The sequence below is a fragment of the Melanerpes formicivorus genome, unplaced genomic scaffold, assembly GCF_026170545.1.
Source record: "Melanerpes formicivorus ecotype bairdi unplaced genomic scaffold, bMelFor1.0.p_v2 SCAF_22, whole genome shotgun sequence".
Classification (NCBI taxonomy): Eukaryota; Metazoa; Chordata; class Aves; order Piciformes; family Picidae; genus Melanerpes; species Melanerpes formicivorus.
This window is the reverse complement of record NW_027142374.1, coordinates 12,022,447-12,041,610: the sequence shown is the minus strand read 5'-3', so window position 1 is coordinate 12,041,610 and position 19,164 is coordinate 12,022,447. Positions and strand designations below refer to the sequence as shown.

At 44.8% G+C, this 19,164-nt stretch overlaps 1 protein-coding gene across 2 annotated transcripts in view; it reads left to right on the top strand.

Moving 5' to 3' along the window:
• MAMLD1 (mastermind like domain containing 1) overlaps window positions 1-17,205 on the top strand; it is an 85,619-nt gene extending 68,414 nt beyond the window's left edge. For both annotated transcript variants that reach the window (XM_068152190.1, XM_068152191.1), the window contains exons 3-5: window positions 12,952-13,098; window positions 14,594-14,675; window positions 14,965-17,205. In XM_068152190.1, the coding sequence (XP_068008291.1) occupies window positions 12,952-13,098; window positions 14,594-14,675; window positions 14,965-15,989 (1,254 nt within the window). In that variant the 3' untranslated portion in view covers window positions 15,990-17,205. The remainder of the gene's footprint in view (window positions 1-12,951; window positions 13,099-14,593; window positions 14,676-14,964) is intronic.
• The last annotated feature ends 1,959 nt before the right edge of the window (window positions 17,206-19,164 follow it).

The window sequence follows — 19,164 nt, the reverse complement described above, 5'->3', positions numbered from 1 at the left end:
AATTACATGATGAAGTGCTAGTTTGAGACTTGGGACTTGTGGGTTTGGCCCTCTCTGTTGTCAGCTTTCCTCTGTGTCTGGTTGGGATTCATCTTAGTCTGCCATCTGCTGTGGCCAATGGGGGAAAAGGTCTTTAGAGAGTAATTCCACCTCACCCTAATGTGTACCTCTGATATGTGATGGATGGTCAGTGGTGACGGAAGCCTGGACAACATGGTTAGGCTTGGCCCATGTCTGCTGGAAGTACCTTTTTTCTCAGCTGTGGAGAGCCAGTACACAAAAGTCTGGGAAGTTGAAAGTACCTTAAATAGCTGACTTCTGTCTCAGAGAGCATTTTCCTTTCAGTCTCGTTTTCCAGTGTGGTGGCTGGAAAGAGGTCCCTTTGATGGTGTTCCACCACCTCAGTACCGTGGGCGAGAGGCTGGGGGACAGGCTCTTCTCTGGCAGCTGTTTCCAAAAGGAATTCTGGCCGACTCCAGCACATGTAATGACATGTTTATTTGCAATATATGGAGCCAGGAGACGTCTCTGGGTGATAGAGATCTGGAGACTAGTAAACAAAAGAAGGCAAAGTTGCAGCTCAAACTCTTAAGAAGGCTTTTTAGGGTCTAAAGAAAACAACTATAAAACCAAAGAATGAGGTGTTCCAAATGGTTTGCAGTGGTGTATCTCAGAACGAGGTGCAAATGTATCTGCCAAGCCCCTGCACTGGTAAGATACCAAAACAGAGGTTATTCTTACAGGGAGCTCTAAGCTGCCTGTGCCCAGAAAATGTGGGAGGGACGGAAAGAAAGAGAAAAAGGAGCTTGTTTGCCGCTCCTTTCTTTTTGTAATAGATAGAAATGGGCCAGGAATCTCTCCTGGTGTAGCTGAGTGTTCCCCAGGAAGGAGGAGTTTACTGCATGTTATCTCAGTGTTGGAACACTTGCAAATAGGATGTGTCTTAGCATCAATAAAAGAAGCAAGACATCCTGATGTCTGGAGGTTTCCAGGAGTTTGTGCTGAATTTTTTCTCCTTAGCCTGCTTGTAACACAGAGGAGTCATGTCCTGATGTGAGGCTCCCCTAGCACAGAACAAGCCACTTGTATTTTATGGTGATAAGATGATTTCCATCAAGAAATGAATGGGGATGACAGTAGTGATGAATAAAGATCTTAGGAGTTCAAAAATGGTAAGCTGACAGCTCCATTTTGAAACCTGGAAGTCTTGAACTAACCACCTAGCCACAGTAATTTGGCAGTCTGCTGACTGCAGTGGGCACCTACATTCTCCTCACTGCTGAAAAACAGGGAGATTCTGGGGGTGGCCTGGATGTGGATAGCAAAAGTTACAATAAGTGTTAGGTGCAAAATCAAAGGCTTTGTCTGAAAGCAAAGTTGTTACTTCGGTCTGAAAACGGGGACCTCTGCCGCTGCTTGCCGTGGTCAAAGTACTCCTGGAGGGCAGCAGAAGGACTGACTTAATGCTCCATGTCTTTTTTCTTTTACACTGAACTCTTAATTATGCCTGCATTTCACTGCAGATTAGCAGGGAGTGCAGTGTGGAGCCCGAGACCCCCAGGGTGCAGCGAGTGCCCAGATCTCCTCTGCCCTGCCCCTGGGGTGTGTTTGCAGAGGAGATCTGTGCCTCTGTGAGGATGCTTACACACATGCACGCACTCTTACGGTATGAAGCAGCTCAATTTGCTTTTTATTCTTCCCCCTCCCTTCTTCTTTTCTATAATCATTGCAAAACAGGAACAAATGAGTGTGTCACTTTAAACCATGAAACCACTTAGTCTGTAAAGACAGATTTGGCGTCTTTGTGCTGGCAGTTACAGGCCAGCGCTGCGCTCCATAGTGATCCCACTGTTCTCCCTCTGCCCCGCACCCCACCGCTGCTCCCCACCCCCTCCGAGATTTGCTCTGTGTTTGCCTGCCTCTGTTTTTGTGGTTGGTAACCAGCAAAAGAATGGAATGGATTTAATGATTTGTTGGCTGCGGTGCCGGCATGATTAAGTCAATAAAGCTGCAAGCTGAAAACAGTGTAGTTACAGTATATGACTTTAACCTTGTTAATGCATGTTTATGTCCTCCTGCCCACTGTATAGCTGTACGTTGCATAAAGAAGATCTGACCAATCTTTAACCCATTAAATAATTCATAAAGTGAGAGCAGACATCAGCTACTTGCGGAGCAGATCAGTAACCATGGGGTCAGCAATAACTTTGGCTCCCTGGACCATATCCAGCATGTTTAAACTCTGGTGATGTCACCAGGCAAGCTTCTAACCTTAATCATTTGGATGGGAACAAAGGGAAGTTAACTGTTGACATGCGGTGTCGGAAGAGCCCTCGTGAGTGCTCTGCAACATCTCTGCCTTGCAGGGAACGTGGACTAGCTCCAGCCTCCTTGCTTCTTTTACACGCTTCCTTCTTTCCTTACAGCAAAGTGTGGCTGGCCAAATATTCAAAGGCACATGTTTCCTAGACTCCTGTTATCTCAAGCGACAGAGGCACCAAAATCCCACAGAATTTCAGGAAAATGTTGGCTGACTGGCAAAGATGGTATTTGAAGGCACTTGGTTGTTTTTTGCAGCATGGATAAGTTTTGAATGAAAAGTATCTCCTGCTGTGAAAATGACAGCAAAGGGCATGTGATGGGGGTAGAAGGGGGCAGAAGGCAGGGATGCAGGAGAGTCTGTGGAATGAAGCAGTACTACTCTTGCCACAGTAAAAGCTTTTGCTATAAACTGTCAAGCAGGACTTGCAGGAAAATCCAAGGATTCTCATCCGTGGCTGCCTGGGCCAGTCTTTTCTTTCATACTGGTCAAAACATGGGGCTGATGTCTCCTAGCACACAGCCCTTTGCACAGCTCCTGGCTGGGCACCGAGGGATTCTCCAGGAGCAGTGATGTCTGTAGTTTTGCAGCAGCTTCTTTTGCTGGCATGTAAGAGGTAAGTCATGGGATCACAGGCGTGTGGCCGGGACACGCTGCGCTCCACTGGTCTGTGCAGCCAGGTTAGAGGCCCTAGGGGACTATTACAACTTGGTGTAGTTTAGTGCTGTTTGAGATGCAACCAGCTGTGGCCGGACCTGGAGGAGAGATGCAGAAAGGAGGACACGACAAAATCTTATATGTGGAGTGAAGCAGAAAAAGTCTTTCACCTCTTACTGGTGAGCAACATGGAGCACACTTCTGCTGCAGGTCTCTGGACTTGTAACCTGAGGGCAGGGCTCACCATTTCAGGAGGCTGAAGACATAACCCCCACGCTGCCCCTGGAACTGATCCTCAGCCTCCTATTCAGGGAGCAACTTTAATTTCTTTGGGGAGACAGAGGGAGAAATGAAGCAACTTGTCAAGTCAGGTGAAGAAACTGTATATGATGGAACTGGAAACTGAACCTAGTCATGCGAGCCCCAGTCCATAGGGCCAAATTTTATCCTGTGACTCAGTCATGAAACAAGCTCACCGGTCAAGATCATCTCCTTTAGAAGTGGCTTGGGAGTTCACCTTTAATGATACCATTTTCTGTGTCTCCTGACAAATTGCATGCTCACAGTCTCATGAGGTATCCCTCCAGTGTGTGTTCAAAGACACGCTTGTGCAGGTAATCCCATTGGAGGATTCTGTGTATCTATCTGTACAGCATGTATCCAGGTTTGCTTGCAAGACCTCTATGAGGTGCACCTCTTCATGTCTAGGACTACTGGGGCTATTAAAGGCACCCATATAAAAGCCCTACATGATTATTTATGAGCCAGATGGCAGCGTATAGCAGAGCGTATCTCAGAATCCAAATCAGCCCAGCAGTGAATTTTCCAGGTGCCAAAAGATACACAACCTGAGTTGGGGATTAGAGCCAGGACCTTCAGTGTGCTGTTGCCAGCATCTGCAGCCAGAGACCAGGAGGGAGACTGACCCCTGGAGCTAGCGCTGATTATTCTCAATCACTCAGTTATTCCCTGTTGCTTTATGGGTGTGCTAATGAAGACTCTCAAATTAATTTGCTCTTTCTTTCTATCTTTTTTTTTTCTGGGGGAGAGGTTTGATTTTGCCATAATCCAGAGCAGCAGTCTCTGTTTCAGAGAAGATGCTTCAGAATTTATGGCATGTCAAATCTGAGCTGAGTAGAAATTCCATGTTCTGTTTTCTTTGGTTTTGGCTTGCAACGTAGTGTGACGTGCCTGAAAATCTTTCTTCACTGGTCTGTTGATTTCAATGAATGAACGCACATACACCTAGTGAGGTTTTATTCTCACTCACCCACACAGGGTGTTAATTTTTGTGCATTGACTGCATGTTTTTTTTCCTGCTTGATGGAAAACAGAGTCGCTCTAAGCATATGCTAATATTGAAGGGGGGTGGGGGTGGGGGGAGGAGGCCCAACTTCTGACCCATAGCTAATATCCTGCAAGTCACATGAAGCTACCAAGGATTCTTGAGCTGGAGTTTGAAATGCCTGTGTTATCAGCAAATAAACACCATTAATTGCTTCTAATAAGTCATGCAGTGGTTAAATGACAAGATCCTTATTAATGTGTGTGTATATCAGCCTTTTCTCTCTGTGTGTGAGGGGGAGTATGAAGTGGTAAAATTATTTAAAATTAGTGGGGAATATTTACAGGAAGGCATAAAGAACTGTCAGTAGAGGAAAGCGGCGTTTTATGTTCTTGTCCCAGATGACCTTGCTCCAAGGACAAACCAGAGCTTGATGAAATGAAGCTGCAGATGGCTAGTGATCTCAACTCTGTAATAATGAAATGACACAAGAACAAAAAAAAAAAAGAGAGACATATACAGTTTGTAAATACAATCTGAATGGAAGGGGAGAAAGGAATTTTAAAGGGGAGATTGAGTTGAGTTGGTTAGAGCAGTTCAGCTTTGGGTGTTTTAATAACCATTTCCATTTTAAAAGATAATGGAATCGCTCCTGGTTCCTCACACACAAGGTCACCTTAATACAGGATTATTATTTTTTTTCAAACATGTCAGTAGCTTGGTCTGGAAAATTTGATCCTGAGGACTACCTAGCTGCAGCCTACTTTGTATTGATTATTTTAGCACGTTATTTGTCACTGCATTTTGTTTTGTGAGATGTGGTGGTGATTTCTGACGCCTGATTGGGTAGAGGATGATCTGATACAATTGTTTGCAGTGTTTGAATAGTTTCATCGGTTAGGAAAGAGTAAGCTTGTGAGAGGTTCGAGACTGAAAAAGTGATGTGATACTTTGTGCCAGAGAGTGCTTGCTTTGTGCACCTACATGGGAAGTCGGGAGTGTGTGCTGTTGGGTTTTGCATGTGGGCAGGTTTTCATGCAAAGGGCTTCTCAGAAGCTGTTAGGCAGCCAGCTGCTCTTGAAAGTTAACAGGACTTGGGCATTTGCCTCTGCAAACTGAACTTTTGCATGGAAAGGAAAATGAAATTCATGGAAACATTAACTTAGAAAAATCTAGGGATTTGGAAATCTCTCTGATCCAGACCACCTTACAGCAGTTCACAGAGCTTTTCAGAAATGTGCAAGTAGACAGCTGATTTCTCCTAGTAGCTTAAGAGTTCCAGACATTCACTTTGTTAGAGTGGTCTTCACTTCTTTTGATCAGATCTGTTCTACTCACCATAATACATAAATTCCCCAGCCAGCCACTGCATTTCTCTGTAGCAGCTTCTGCTGGGTGTTGAGCTAACCTGTCTCCTTTTGAATCTCATTGACACCTCTGAGAGCATGCCTTGACATAACACAAGGATTACTCGAGTCAAACCACTTTATAGATATGAGATGTTGTAGTTTGTCATCACAGCCAGCGCAACCTTGTAGAGACAGGCAGAAGGACTACCGGATGAAAATGGGTGAGATAAATACAGTTTTAGATTATCTCACTGAATTTATAGGCAAGCTGCCCTCCATGGGAACAAGAGCAAGGTGTCAAGGGTTGGAGAATCATGACAGCTGTACAAGCTAAATATAAATATTTTGTTCTTCACAGAGGAGTCAATTTTAGGTCTTGACTGTATGTTACATAGACAGATACAAAATACTCACCTCTGTATCTTTGGATGTATACACCAAAAAAACAGTAACAGATATAATTTTTTGTCACAGTACAGTGATGCAAAGACTGGTGGGGATGAGTTCAGCCCTACAGCATTGCACTCAGGGAGAAGGAAAGTGTACTTAGGTCCCACTGCCATTAGGGATTTGGAAGAGCTTCCATGAAAGGTTTGCCTTTCACTTGAGGTGATGCAGTAAAGCTATTTGTCTGGGCTGCCTTCACCCATGGCTTGGAGGTTCATCTGGGCCAAAGGATCTATTTGCAGGGGAGCTGCTATTGCTGGAGTTTTGATCATGCATCCTTGCAAGCATCACAGTCCCTGGGAGGTTGTGTGTGTCTGATACACCCTCTCTCCTATCTATCTGTATTGTGCCTCAGGCTTTTGGCTGCTCCCAAAGCTGTTTCCCGTGTTCTTTCTAACAACATGGTGCTAGTAACAGCATCACAGCTTGATTTCAACTTGCCTGCTAAGGGATGCATTTCCATGTAAGAGAAAAATCACTGTGGCAGTGATTCACTCTGGATTTGTATGCCTATTCTGTTGCTCTGATTGCTGCAGCTCTTCAATGGCAACTCTGAAAATATTGATAGAGTCCTTGGACAACAGCTTTGACTAAATTGATTAAATGTTTTTAAGAGGAGAAGTGGACTCAGTTTCCAACTAATTAATTCTGGGTGCATTTTTAAAAGCACTTTGGATACTTTGATGGGATTTTGCTTTGGGTTGAACAGCATCCAGTATAAGAGCAGCTATAAAGAAATTTGGGGTTCATCTGCTTTGCTTGAAAGGAGGAGATCCTGGTATGACTGCTAGCCAGGTGTGGTGATCTTGTCATTGCTCCTAACAAAGGAGGAGGACTACCTTTGAAGGAAGCTGTGCATGCCTGTGTCATATAAAAAGAAAAAACCAACAAACAACCACTTTAAAAGAACTTAATTATTTTAAACCAAAACTGTATACCCATGGATCACTTACAGTCTTCAAACAAAGCCTTTTACTGACTGACAGCCCCCAAGATAAGGTTAGAAACTTGAATCTGGTAGTATTTCACACGCTTCTGTGTCAAGTAAGTGGGTGAAAGAGGGGTAAAAAAAAATAATCCACTGAGCTACACAGTTTTATCAACATTCATACATTGTGTTAAAACAAACACACAAGCAAACAAAAAGCTTGGGAGTGTTTCTGAACTGCAAGGCTGTTTTATCTTGAAGAGCATCTCTGAGTAGTGAGCAGAATAAAGGAGAGGGAAAACAAGACAGAAAACTTCCCAAGAGCAAAGGGAACGTTTTGTTAAAGGTAAGAAGCACACGTAGCCCCTGATTTCTGTGAAGCAAAGGACCCTGGCATTGCACAGACATCACACTCTTTAGTGGACTGCCATGATCATTCTGCCAAGATATAACCCTGGATTTTGTTTGCTTTGTTTGTATGCATTAGCCAAACAGATTCACCATCTTTGTATCTACTTAGATAACAGCTGTGGAGGCAATGGTCCTCCTCTGTAAAGGTGGCATCAAGGTTTTCTATGGGGCTGCACAAGGTTACTAGACACTGGGAGTCTGGCTTCTCTGTGGAACTAAATATGAAACTCTTAGGGTGAGGCAACTTTAATACTGTTAGTGTTTTAATTCCTTCATTTGTAATATTTATAGAGTCATTGTGCCTAGAAGTCTTAGTCCTGGCCTTCAGAGGCCCATGCCTGAAACCCTCACCAAGGAGCACAGCATACCTACCAAGCTGGAGATGATGCACTGGCAGGCAGGCTGGAGCACAGTGAAACACAGAGGCATTAGTTTGAAACCACTATTTGCATTTCCTCAGCAGAGTACAGAACTCCCCATACACACCAGATGTTCTTAAAATACAGAACAAAACTCAGCTAATGAAACTTCACCCCACCCCTAGAGAATAGCTGTCCATGCTATGACTGTGGATCCACCCAGAGTCCTTGGCTGAGTGGCCAGGGCATTGTGGTGGATCAGTAGCACGGGCTCCTGTCAAGTTCTGTAGCCATGTTTTTCCTCTCTGTGATTTTTTTTTTCACTCTGTCATGCCTCAGTAAATACTTCAGGCTAAGTTATCTTTGGTTACAAAAATACTAATAATAAAAGAAATGACTGGAAAGAGTAGTTGGTCCCTTTCTCATACTTACAGTGAATATCTACCCTGAGCAACGCATCTCCTTTGGTCTTTTCCTTTTAAGCTGGTGGGCTGGGGCTTATCTCAACAATCTGTCTGTTTTAAGATCTAGAATTACTGGATTCAGCTGGATGTCCCATTGGATGTGTAAAGAATATTTTTCAAATCAGGAGTGTCTTTGAAATGGAATAAACTTTTTAAGTGCAGATACTATATGCATTTTCAATTAGACTCGTTTCTGTTCTTCCACTTTCAGTTTGGAAGTGCAGTTCTTCCCAGACTCTGCAAATACCTACTGAAATTTGCAGAGCTGCCTGACTCCCTCTCAGTAACCTTGCTGTGACCTGGTTGTATGTTAGAACCACAAAGAATTCAGTCTCTAATTAGTCCATCTGTTAACTATTGAAATTCATGGCTTAGTTTTATTGTCTGGGTCTGTAACATAATGCTGAATGGTCTCACCTGGCAGCTTATTTCTTATGAAGCAAATGTGCCTTTCCAAGAGCCATTTTGGTGCAGATAACTGTCTTTTCAGCATTGGACAAATGACTCTGTCTAGCAGCCTGCGGTCCCCTTCATGCCCTCACTGAAATAAATTGTACATCTCCAATAGCTCTGGGCTTGAGTCAATACAATTTAACATGTACATTTCTTTGTTATATTCTTTGGAGTTACACCGTAAGAGCAGATGGGGAAGTTTAATAATGATAAATGAGTGTAGTGTTTTCACATAGTCCTAAAGAACAATGAATGCTCTTTATTGAAGATTAGAGGGATTTTTACATATTTGCCAAAGAGTGATTACAGCTCTAGCTCAGATCCTCAGAAAGTCTTGCTTTTAAATTCTTTTTGGACTGTTTGTTAATGAGGATTCAGAGGAATTAGGGGCCATAAATTTCTTCATTCTCGCTTAAGTGAAGCCACAAAGTGATTACTGGATGTATAACTAAGTGCTGAGGACTGGAGTTTATCAACTGTGTTCACACAGAACAATTCATCTCCATGCTTATTTACTGCAATTGTGCATCTTGGATGTAATCAGATGATGGGGTTGGGTGAGTGGAGCTCGTCAGTGGGTTTTAAAAGGATGTAGATTCATAAATATACATGGTAGGTTGTGGTGGGACTTTTTGCACACTGTCCCATCAAATGTGTGCCGAAACATTTTGTGGGACCAGACCCACACTTGCTACATTTGGATGCAGTATTCTACAGATGCATTTGCCCAGCCTGAACAGCCTTCCATTGTGCCCTGGCTGGGAGGCACTGGTTTGACTGGGTCATGCAGCAGCTTTTACAGCTATGATCAGTGCCTGAATACAGACATAAACAGTGTATGTTCCTGCACACTCAGAACCTGATTTTCTTCTCCTTGTTCTTGAAACAAGTGCACAAAATACTAAGTCAAAACCATGAACTTCAGTGCCTTTTTGAGCAGAAACTGACACATTGGAAAGCCTAGGGAATGCTTCAGGAGCTCTGGACCTGCTGTGTGACAGTTTGCCTAGCAACAGAAACACATGCTCTCAAACATGTGCTCTCCAATTCCAAGTGTGTGTGGCCTGCATTTGGGTAGGGATTCTGCCCAGTTGATGGTTTCATAGGAGTTTTTCCAAGGGAAAAATGGCAAAACCCATGATACTTACATGAAAACTCATTGATTTTAAAAGCTGAAGAATAAGAATCCCCTTTCACCATCTGTACCCTCCAGTACAGCTTGCAGGTAGCTCAGCCACACCACCCTTGGGTGCAGACACTTGCTTCCATCATTACCAGCTTCAACAATAGAATTTTCCTCTCTTTGCTGCCTTCCTGTATTTGAAAGCAGGATAGTCCAATCTGTAGGCACACTAAGATTCTGACTTGTTTAGCTTCGCCTTACTATGGAAAAGAAAGTGATTTTTCTTGGGGAGTGATGAAAAGGAAAAACATTTAAAGTTCATTAACCTTTGGTACAGATAGCAGTGTCCTTTAGACTACACCAGAGCTATTCTTAGTCATGACGTTGAAGTGGTTACTTTTCATTGTAAGGGAATACAGTAGTTCCCACTAGTGGTGAAAGGAGAGAACTTTTTTTTCCCTTTATTTTCTTTTTCTTTTTTCCTTTTTGTCTTAACCTAAATGCAAACCGTAGAAGGAAAGATTTTGAATTAATTCATTAATTCCTTGTCTTCTCATCTATGCTATTTTGTCCTAATTTCCCCAAAAGCAATATTTGTATCTATAGATTGTTTCTTTACTGGCTAATTAAGTGTTATACAACTTTGCTCTGAAAAACTCAGCAAGTCATTCTGTGTATTTGCAAATGAACTTTGCTGATTGTCATTATTGCTATAGGGTGCCTGCAGAAAATCCCATATAATTAAGTTGTGGCACTGGCAGAGCACAAGAGCTGCAATTAGTAAGGTGATTTACACTACTTTACCATTAATAATATGGAAAAATCAACATTATTTTCTTGATGGTGTTTAGGAGAAATTAGAATGAGGTGGACATGATTAGGAAAAGAGACTTTAATGTTATGACTTGCTAATGCAATAGCCCTGAGCAAGACATCAGGATGATTGTCCTTGCACTAAACTCATTTGCTTCAGTAAGCACAGACCCTCTGCACGCAACAAGACAAGTTTGGAGGAAATTGAATAGATGGCAGGGATTTTGGTGGTATGAACATTTCAGTGTCTTTCATGTGCAGAGTACACAAACTGAATCCCTCCACTTTCAAATATTCCCCTAGAGGCAATCTGCATTATTCAAGGCTTAACTATGGTTGCAGAATCCTGTCTGACATGAAGGCAGAGTGCTGGCTTGACACGAACTTTCATATTTACATCAATAGTAAATCATATTTACTTTTTTTCCTCTCCTCCCTCTTTTTCTGTGGGAGAAAGAGAGTAAAATGGGTAGGAGGAAAGGGGGAGGAGGAGAGATGTCCACCAGAATTGGAAGCTAAGCACCAGTAATAAAGTCTAGTCTTATGAGACTGCCCATGAATAGGAATGATAATGAGAGCAGTGATGAGCTGCAGGTTTGTGTCTTTTAGTAAATTATCTAGCAGGCATTTACATTTCATCAATTGTGCTTTTGCATAATAGACCAAAGTGCTACAACAAAAGGAGGCACCATAAAAATGAGTAATTTCAGCGACCTTCTTGGTAATCACTCTTACAGAGAATATCTTGGAAGGAGTTGGGTGATTCCTCACGGTGAAGCTGCTGTGGAAAGGTGCCCCAGGCCTGAGAAGTCTGCCTACTGACAAATGCTTTCCAAGGCTTTCTTCTGGCCACTCTGAAACATGGCTTGCATCCTGTTTTTTCCATCTGAGCATGCTTCTAATTGTCAGATGTCAAAAGGCAACAACCATTTTCTTCTTGCTTATCTCCTGATAACATTGATTCTCAAACAAAGGATGTGGGCTTCCATTCTGAAAACAAAGGAAGCATGGCCCTGCTAAGGATGCTGGCTATAATATACATACTTCTCCCTGCCAATAATAACAAAACATCATAAATAATATAGAAGCTGGATGTGAAATGGAGAAAGGGGAATACACTGGTACTGCTGTGCCTCGCTGCTTCCCTTCTTGTCCTCAGTGAGGCCTTGACTTCTACCCTCGTTGTTCTCTTCTATTTCCCCAACTACTTGCCGGAGCCTAAGATATTTAGACCTCAGTTTGTGTTGGTTTTTTTTTTCTTTCCCCCTTTGAGTTGTGTCTTCATGGTCAAGATACAACTTGCTGGTCAAGATCTTCTTCCTAACAGACAATTTGAATCTACCCATTTCTATTTTTGTTCCATTCCCCTTAGTCCTATTATTACCTCACACCCTAAAATGTCCCTCACCAGCCTTCTTGTAGCCCCCTTCAGATACTGGAAGGCCACAATAAGGTTTCCTCGGAGCCCTCTCTTCTCCAGACTGAATAGCCCCAGCTCTCTCAGTCTGTCCTCATAGGAGAGGTGCTCCAGCCCCCTAAACACCCTCATGGTACTTCTCTGGACACATTCCAGCATGTCCAGATCCTTCCTGTAATAGGGACTCCAGAACTGGATGCAGTACTCCAGGTGGGCTCTCACCAGAACGGAGTAGAGGGGAAGAATCATCTCCCTCAACCTGCTGGCTATGCTATTCTTGATGCAGCCCAGGATGTGATTGGCTTTCTGGGCTGCAAGTGCACATTGGTGGCTCATGTTGAGCTTGTTCTCCTCTCCTTTGACAACTATCTGTCCTTGTTTGTTTGATCATGGAACCCGCAAGAACCACATCAGTTTCAGGCCCACATCTTTCTCATCTTCCTGGGTCTGTTGGCACCTTCTCATCTCTTCTGCCTTTAGGTCACTGTTTTCTTTTACTGTAGGCTTTCCTTTACATTCAGGTTCCAAACCCTACCCTAATGCAACTTTTCTTTCCTTATGTCTTTCATTGTAACAGTTGGGGAGCTGGTAGGAAATGTGACCCTTTACTCACATCCCTTCTGCCAGCGATGCAGCCATATGACTCCAGTTACAGTAGTGAATCAGTCCTGTGGGCTTGGGCTAGTCACAAATAATTTTGGATTAGACTTTTACTTCTCTCACTTCTTCTGCTGATCCTCAGAAATCAGGCCAGTCCCCCATCCCTCACTGTTCTCACCATGACTTGCGAGCCCATGTGAATCCACAAGATGTTTTGTCTTTGGGACAGCCAAAGACTGGGGAGAGGGCAACAGCAGAGAGGATAAGGGCTTCTGTTGTTATCACCCTGATGAGATTAATTTTCTTGTTTCATGTTTCTTGGCAGGATCAAAATCCTGGAATTGTTGCCAGACTTCAGGAGCCGGGCTCCATCCCAAGCGGAGGCTCTGTGCCGGCACCAGCCACGGTGAATGGGTACACGATGAGGAACCATTTACTGAAGCAGCAAATAATGAAACGACAGCTGATGCAGGTACAATGTTCAGTGCCTCTGTGGGTTGTTGTACTGTCCACCTCACTGGGAAGGACAGGACTAACTGGAATGGGGAAATCACCGGTCAGCAAGCATTAAGGAGTGACCCTGCAATTGCTGGGTTGAGTCAGACTAGGACTGTGGTTGAGCCTAGGATGTCCTGCACGAGAGGGCAAGGCCAAGTGCTGCTCAGCAAGTCTGAGTGCAGATCTGCCCACTCATATGTGAGGGAAGGATTCAGTCACCTCCGTATCACTGCTTGGTCAGCCACTGAATTGGGAGGGAAGATGCAGAGAAGGGAAGCTTGGAGAATGAGTCAGCCCCAGGAGAGATGTTCTCCATGGTTGCCTTTCTCTGTGGTTTCCCTGGAGATTTACCATAGCAGATGTTAAACTCCAGTTTGTCCTGGATTTGGCTGGACTGTAGCAACAGAAGTCTCTCTACAAAGCTTAAAACATACTGTATGGAGGAGCAGAGACAGGGGAATCATACAGACGAGCTGGGTGAGGCAGCACTGAACATGTGTCTCTGACTTTCTGAGTGTGCTGCAGAATTTGGGTTAGGGAGGCTTATTTCTTTGGATGGGAAACAAGATGAGAAGTAGATCAGTAAAACCCTCAACAAAGTACTGTCCTGCTCATTGATAAAACTCCCTTTCAGAACCAACTCTGCCTCCTTGTCATCAGTTGGCTTCAAGCTTATCTGTGCTGCTCTAACTCAGTGGGAGCCAGCCTCAGCTCCCACAACCCCCAGAGTTCCCCAGGTTCCAGCTGCTGTCCCCAGCAGGGATGCAAGTGTGGTGCTGGGTTGTGGGGTTAATAGGTGGTGGAGATAAATCAGGTCACTTGGAGAAAGCCAGCAATGCCTAACTCAAGGAGCACCTGCCCTGGCTTCCTGTGGTTACTGCTGTGTTCTGGTGCTGGTTAGAAGTGGCAACCAACACAAAAGGTGATGGTTCACAAGAGCAGAGCCTTCCTCCAGACAGACTAATGGTCACCAGCAGTCTCCTGTTTGTCAGCATGCGCCTACAGTGCCACCGCAGATTCTGTTCACTAATAGACTTTGGGGCATCTTTTGTCCTTGTACCTGGTATATCAGAGAATATGTCCAAATAGTTAGCATGGGAGGTGCTGGAGAGATCGGAGGCTGCAGCCTCTGGCTCTGCTGCACCTCACTCAGAAGCTGGTGAACATGGGGGTCTCTATGTGCACCCAGATCACCCTGGGCCATGGGTCACTGCACAACATCTGCTGAAGGATGTGCTTCCTAATGCTGGACTGTTTTCAGGACACCTTTGCATAAGGGGCATGGGAGCAATTAAGACCTAGTCTGAAATTAACTGTCAGGACTGAACCTCATCAGAGCTGGGGGGGGCGGGGGGTGTGTGAGGTGCACAGGAAAGGTTAGTGGTGACAATAGTGACATTTCAAGTGTCTGTTGCTATTCTAGCTTGTGAAGAGACTGCAACTTGACTCTTGTGCCCCTTGTTTTCCAGGAAAAACAGAGACAAAATATGCTGGGAGTAACATCTGAGCAGAGGAGTTTGTTTGCAGCTCAGCAGATAAATCAGTTTCAAGGTAAGGAGGGAGATGGCATGCTATGAAAGAGCCTGGAGGAACCAGGGCCTAGGATCTGATTAAATATAGGGGATTTAATGATTCTCTGCCCTGAAATAAAAACATTTCACTTTCTAACACATATCATGAGGTTCACCTATTTCCATATTGCTCCAGTAGTAGCTATGTTATGTTACAGAGGAGTGGCCCGTGTAATGTAAGAGAAAAAAGGATCAGCAGCCTTTTCAGGTTCTGCCATGTTTCCAGGGTGAATGTGTGCTCACCAGCTAACATGTCTTTTTGCATGCAGCTGTGCAGCAGCCCATTCCTGCTGACTGCAGCCAGGTGATGCCAGCTCCTCCGCCCAACCACCGCATGCTGCCATCTAACCCAGCCATGCTCCAGAGCACCTTGGGCTCTGGCATGGCCTCAGCCACTGCCAGCCAGAGCAGCGGGTCGATGGTGATGATTCCTCACAACACTGGCAAGCAACAGGGGATTTTTCCACCTAATTCTGACTTTAACATCCCACTGCGGCCGAGCCAGAACTCACTGGGCATGAACTCGGGGTGCCAAACAGCGCACAGCCACTCTGCTGTGCGGCCAGGAATGCCGATGTCAGGCTTCAGTTCCGGTTCCTTAGCAAATCACTCTGCCACTCAGCAGCACCTGAGGCAGCCGAGTATGCCAAGAATCCCTAATGTCTACCCCAACTCATCTGCCCAGATGTGGACACCGACTGCTGTGCCAAGAATGCCAAATCAAAGCCAAATGGATACCAGCATGCAGCAGTTCTCTGGTAACGCTCTCTTCTCCAAACAGAACGTAAGACCCACTGCACCAGGTCAGCAGTTCTCTCAGCAGGCTGTAGTGCCACCTAATCAGATCGCTCCCAGCGTCCAGGTCAGACAGATGCAAAAACTGAGCATGGGGCAGTCTGGCCAGGGCTTGAGCTCAATGAGTAATCAGAACTTGAGACACAATTTAACCAGAGGACCGTTGCCAGCTATGAATGTTATGAAATCAATGCCACAAGGAGTCTCCAGTTTTAACCAGCTTAATCCTGCCTCAAGCCTCGGCCCGCCCAGCTACCCTTCCACGGGGCAGCCACCCGACGCCTTCAGCAGGATGAGCGCTGGTGCCGCCGAGCTGCCGCAGTACGACTTTGTGTCCCAGCACAGCAGCTCCGTCATGCCTGCGAACTGCAGCGACACCGACTTCCTCGACTCCCTCATGAAGAACAGCAGCAGCAGCAACGACGAAGAGTGGTTGAACAATCTGACAATGATAGATGACATTTTAGGACAGCACGCTCAAAGCTCCAGCCACGTTTAGCTGGGAGGGAAGCGGCCTGATTGTACATAACATACCTATGGCTTTGGGAGGGAACAGACAACCCGGGAAAGCCGCCACCTCCTTCAGTGCAGAATGAATAGACTCAGCCAATTCTTTGCCTGCATCAAAGTTTAATATTGGCAGTTTTTCAGATGACTGTATATATATTTGAATATTTTGTAAATTATGTTTTCCTAAACCTTAAATGTAGAAGTATTTATACTTCTTTGCTGGACTGTTTGTAAATAAACCTATAGCATAACTTTTTGGTTTTATTATAGGGATTTCATTATACCTTGTTATAAATATGCAAATAATATCGTTAGTTTCAGTAATACTGTGTATTACAGCAGAAAATACTTATGTTTTTGACATAACTTAACACATGAACCAGGGGTGTCATTGCAGCCAGACTAAGCAGAAATCAAATGTGGCATCTGTTCTCCCAGATCAAAAGGAAAGAGTGAAAATTGGCATTGAAGAAAATAAAATCCATAAAAGGAGCTGCTGCTTGCCTTGTGGCTCAGTCTTGCAGCCCCATTCTCGTCCGTAGGTCCCGTGAGGACTCCTAGTGTGTTCAGGGATCTGCCTGCAGAGATCCATTTGCAAGATCCCAGGCATGTTCTCAACTTGATACACTCCAGTAGGTCGATTTGAGGCTGACAAGGCATCCTCCGTTGTCCTGCAGTGAGCGTGTGCTTGTGATGTTTCAGCTGCTGACCGGCGTGTGTGTCTGTGTGTGCGTCTGGGCATCGCAGGCATGGCGCTGCCTGCGCTGGGTTGCACTGGGGAGGAGGCACAGGGCAGGCACTGCCAAGCCACCCCGACAGCTGTACCCTCCAGCAAATAGGTAGCCTGGTTTGCGCACCTCTGCCATGTATATTTGTAGTGTACAGGTGATCTGTTCCTGGTTTTAAGGCTTTTCATAATTTCTGTTTTAATGTGAGACTTTTTTTCAGGGCAAAAGTCTATAAACATTAATAGTTAATTTTGGATGTTTTTTTCTGTCAGCTACTATTGTCCTATGTATATTTAAGAGTCTGTTTATAAAAGATTCACTGTACTGTAAACTTCTTAAAATGTTCATACTTTGTGTAATCATATTTTAATAGTCACGTCATACTTCGCAATACATTTGTAATATATCGTCAGCTTCAAGCACAGAATGGTTTTTTTTTCCTTCATACCATAATAAACTGCCAGGGGAAAAATTGCATATACTTTTATGTGCTCATTTCTCAGCCACAATGTTTCGTACCTGCAGATATTTGGATTAATTTGATTTGTCCAGGATGCTACATCGTCAATCTAATAACATGTACAAATGCATGCGTGCTGTTGGTAGAAGAAATGGGCCAGACAAGGATTTGAAACAGGCTTTCATTTTAAGATGGGATTTCTTAGGCTCACTCTCCTTTCTCAGTGTAACATGGGTGAACATGTAATTAATCTTTGTTTGATAGGGGTTTTTTACACAGCACCGTGTTTATTCAAGTGTCAGCTCTTGTTTCTAAATGCTTTTATCAGTTGGCCTGTCAGCAAATGAAGCTGTGCCCAGTGTGAGGTGGTGAGGAGGGCTGGGGCCCACCTTACTCATTCAGTGACACCTGCAAGGGCAGTGGCAGGTACAGCATGTCATGTTTTTGACACAGGAATTGTCTGAAGGGAGAGCTGGTGTGTGCCCTGGAGGAGGTGAGGCTGGGAGGAGGGGTAGGAAGGAACAGGAAAATTTTAAGAGTCTTAAATAAATGCACAAATAGCTGCCATGGCTAAAATTGCCTCATTTAAACAGAGCCGGATGCTGCCCAGCTTCCTAGGGCTAGTGGAGAAGATGTGTTGGTGCTGCCTGTGGTCTTGTACACACTGTGGGCACAGCAATCCTGAGGAGAACTCCTGGGAGGGGTTCTCCCTCAAAGTGATCCATGACAGAGGAGGGGTTTGGCAAGGGTGTCCCCACCCTGAAGTAGGGCCTTCTAAAAGCATGTTCTCCACAGCTGGATGGCAGAAAACATCTCCTGAATTCAAAAATGAGAGGGGGCAATCAGGGTTTAAAGCAGTAAAATAGAGGTGATGCTGCTAATGGTCAGATGGTCAGAAGACCTCTCCCAAGCACAACCACCACCATCCTTGTCAGAGATCTGCATGGCTTTGTGATGGCAGGGGCAGGTCCTCACAGTGCAAGAGGACCTAACCAGCTGCATCTTGAGAACATTAGGTACCTGTGTGAAAGCAGGGTGAGGAGGAAAGAGGCCAGGTTTTTCCAGCAAAGGAAGTCAGCCCCACCAAACAATTGCCCAAAACAGACTGAAACATGGCAAGCATCTGAATGAGACAGAAACACCAACTCGACTCCAGACTGCAGAGAGGGGGGAAATTACTTTGCCTGTGAGTGTGTCTGTGGCGAGGACAAAGGTGAGTTTGTTTGGCTCCACACACTGGCACTGTTTCAGCAGCTTTCCTGTTGTGAGCTGTGTCCTGCCAGGGAGCAGCTCTGGCTGCGGCCAGGCCTGCGTTGCTTTATGGAGCAGCAGGTTTGACCACAGGTCTGGGAGCCAGAAGTGCCTGACCCCCTCTGGGCCAGCAGCACGGCAGTCACAGATGGCAGAGAAGGCTACTGCCCACATGCTCTTCTTTAGGGTATTAATAAAAATAACACAAATGCCCTCTTTTCCTTCTTGATTTTGTTTGTGTCAGCACACTTCCAGCTTCTCAGTTCTGTGGGATTTGGGTTACAAGTGCTGAGGAGGACATCTCCAAAGGCCAACTGTTTCCCAGAGCATTTATGGAAAACTGTTCATCTTGTACCTGTGTTGTGTACCTACTTGTCTCCACTGTGGGGTTTTGTCTAGCTTTTGAGCAGATAGAGCTTTTCACCTCTCCATATGCCAGTTCTTCACATCTCGAGAGGAAATAGTCTCCTTGATGTGAGGAGTCAGGAGTATATCAAGCTTGGAAGAATGGGATTAAGTATTATTATTATCTTGCTGTCTTTGGTTGTATTTGTAACTGCTGATTCTTGAACGTGTCTTTGGGCTGTTGGCATCTAACTGCAATGGCCAGTGTGCTGCTTGGGCTGCTGCTGCTCCCTGAGGTTAGCAAGCAGCTTAGGCTGGAACACGACACACAGGTATGTACAGGGTGAAGGTCTGATGACCATGGTAGAACATTTCAGCAA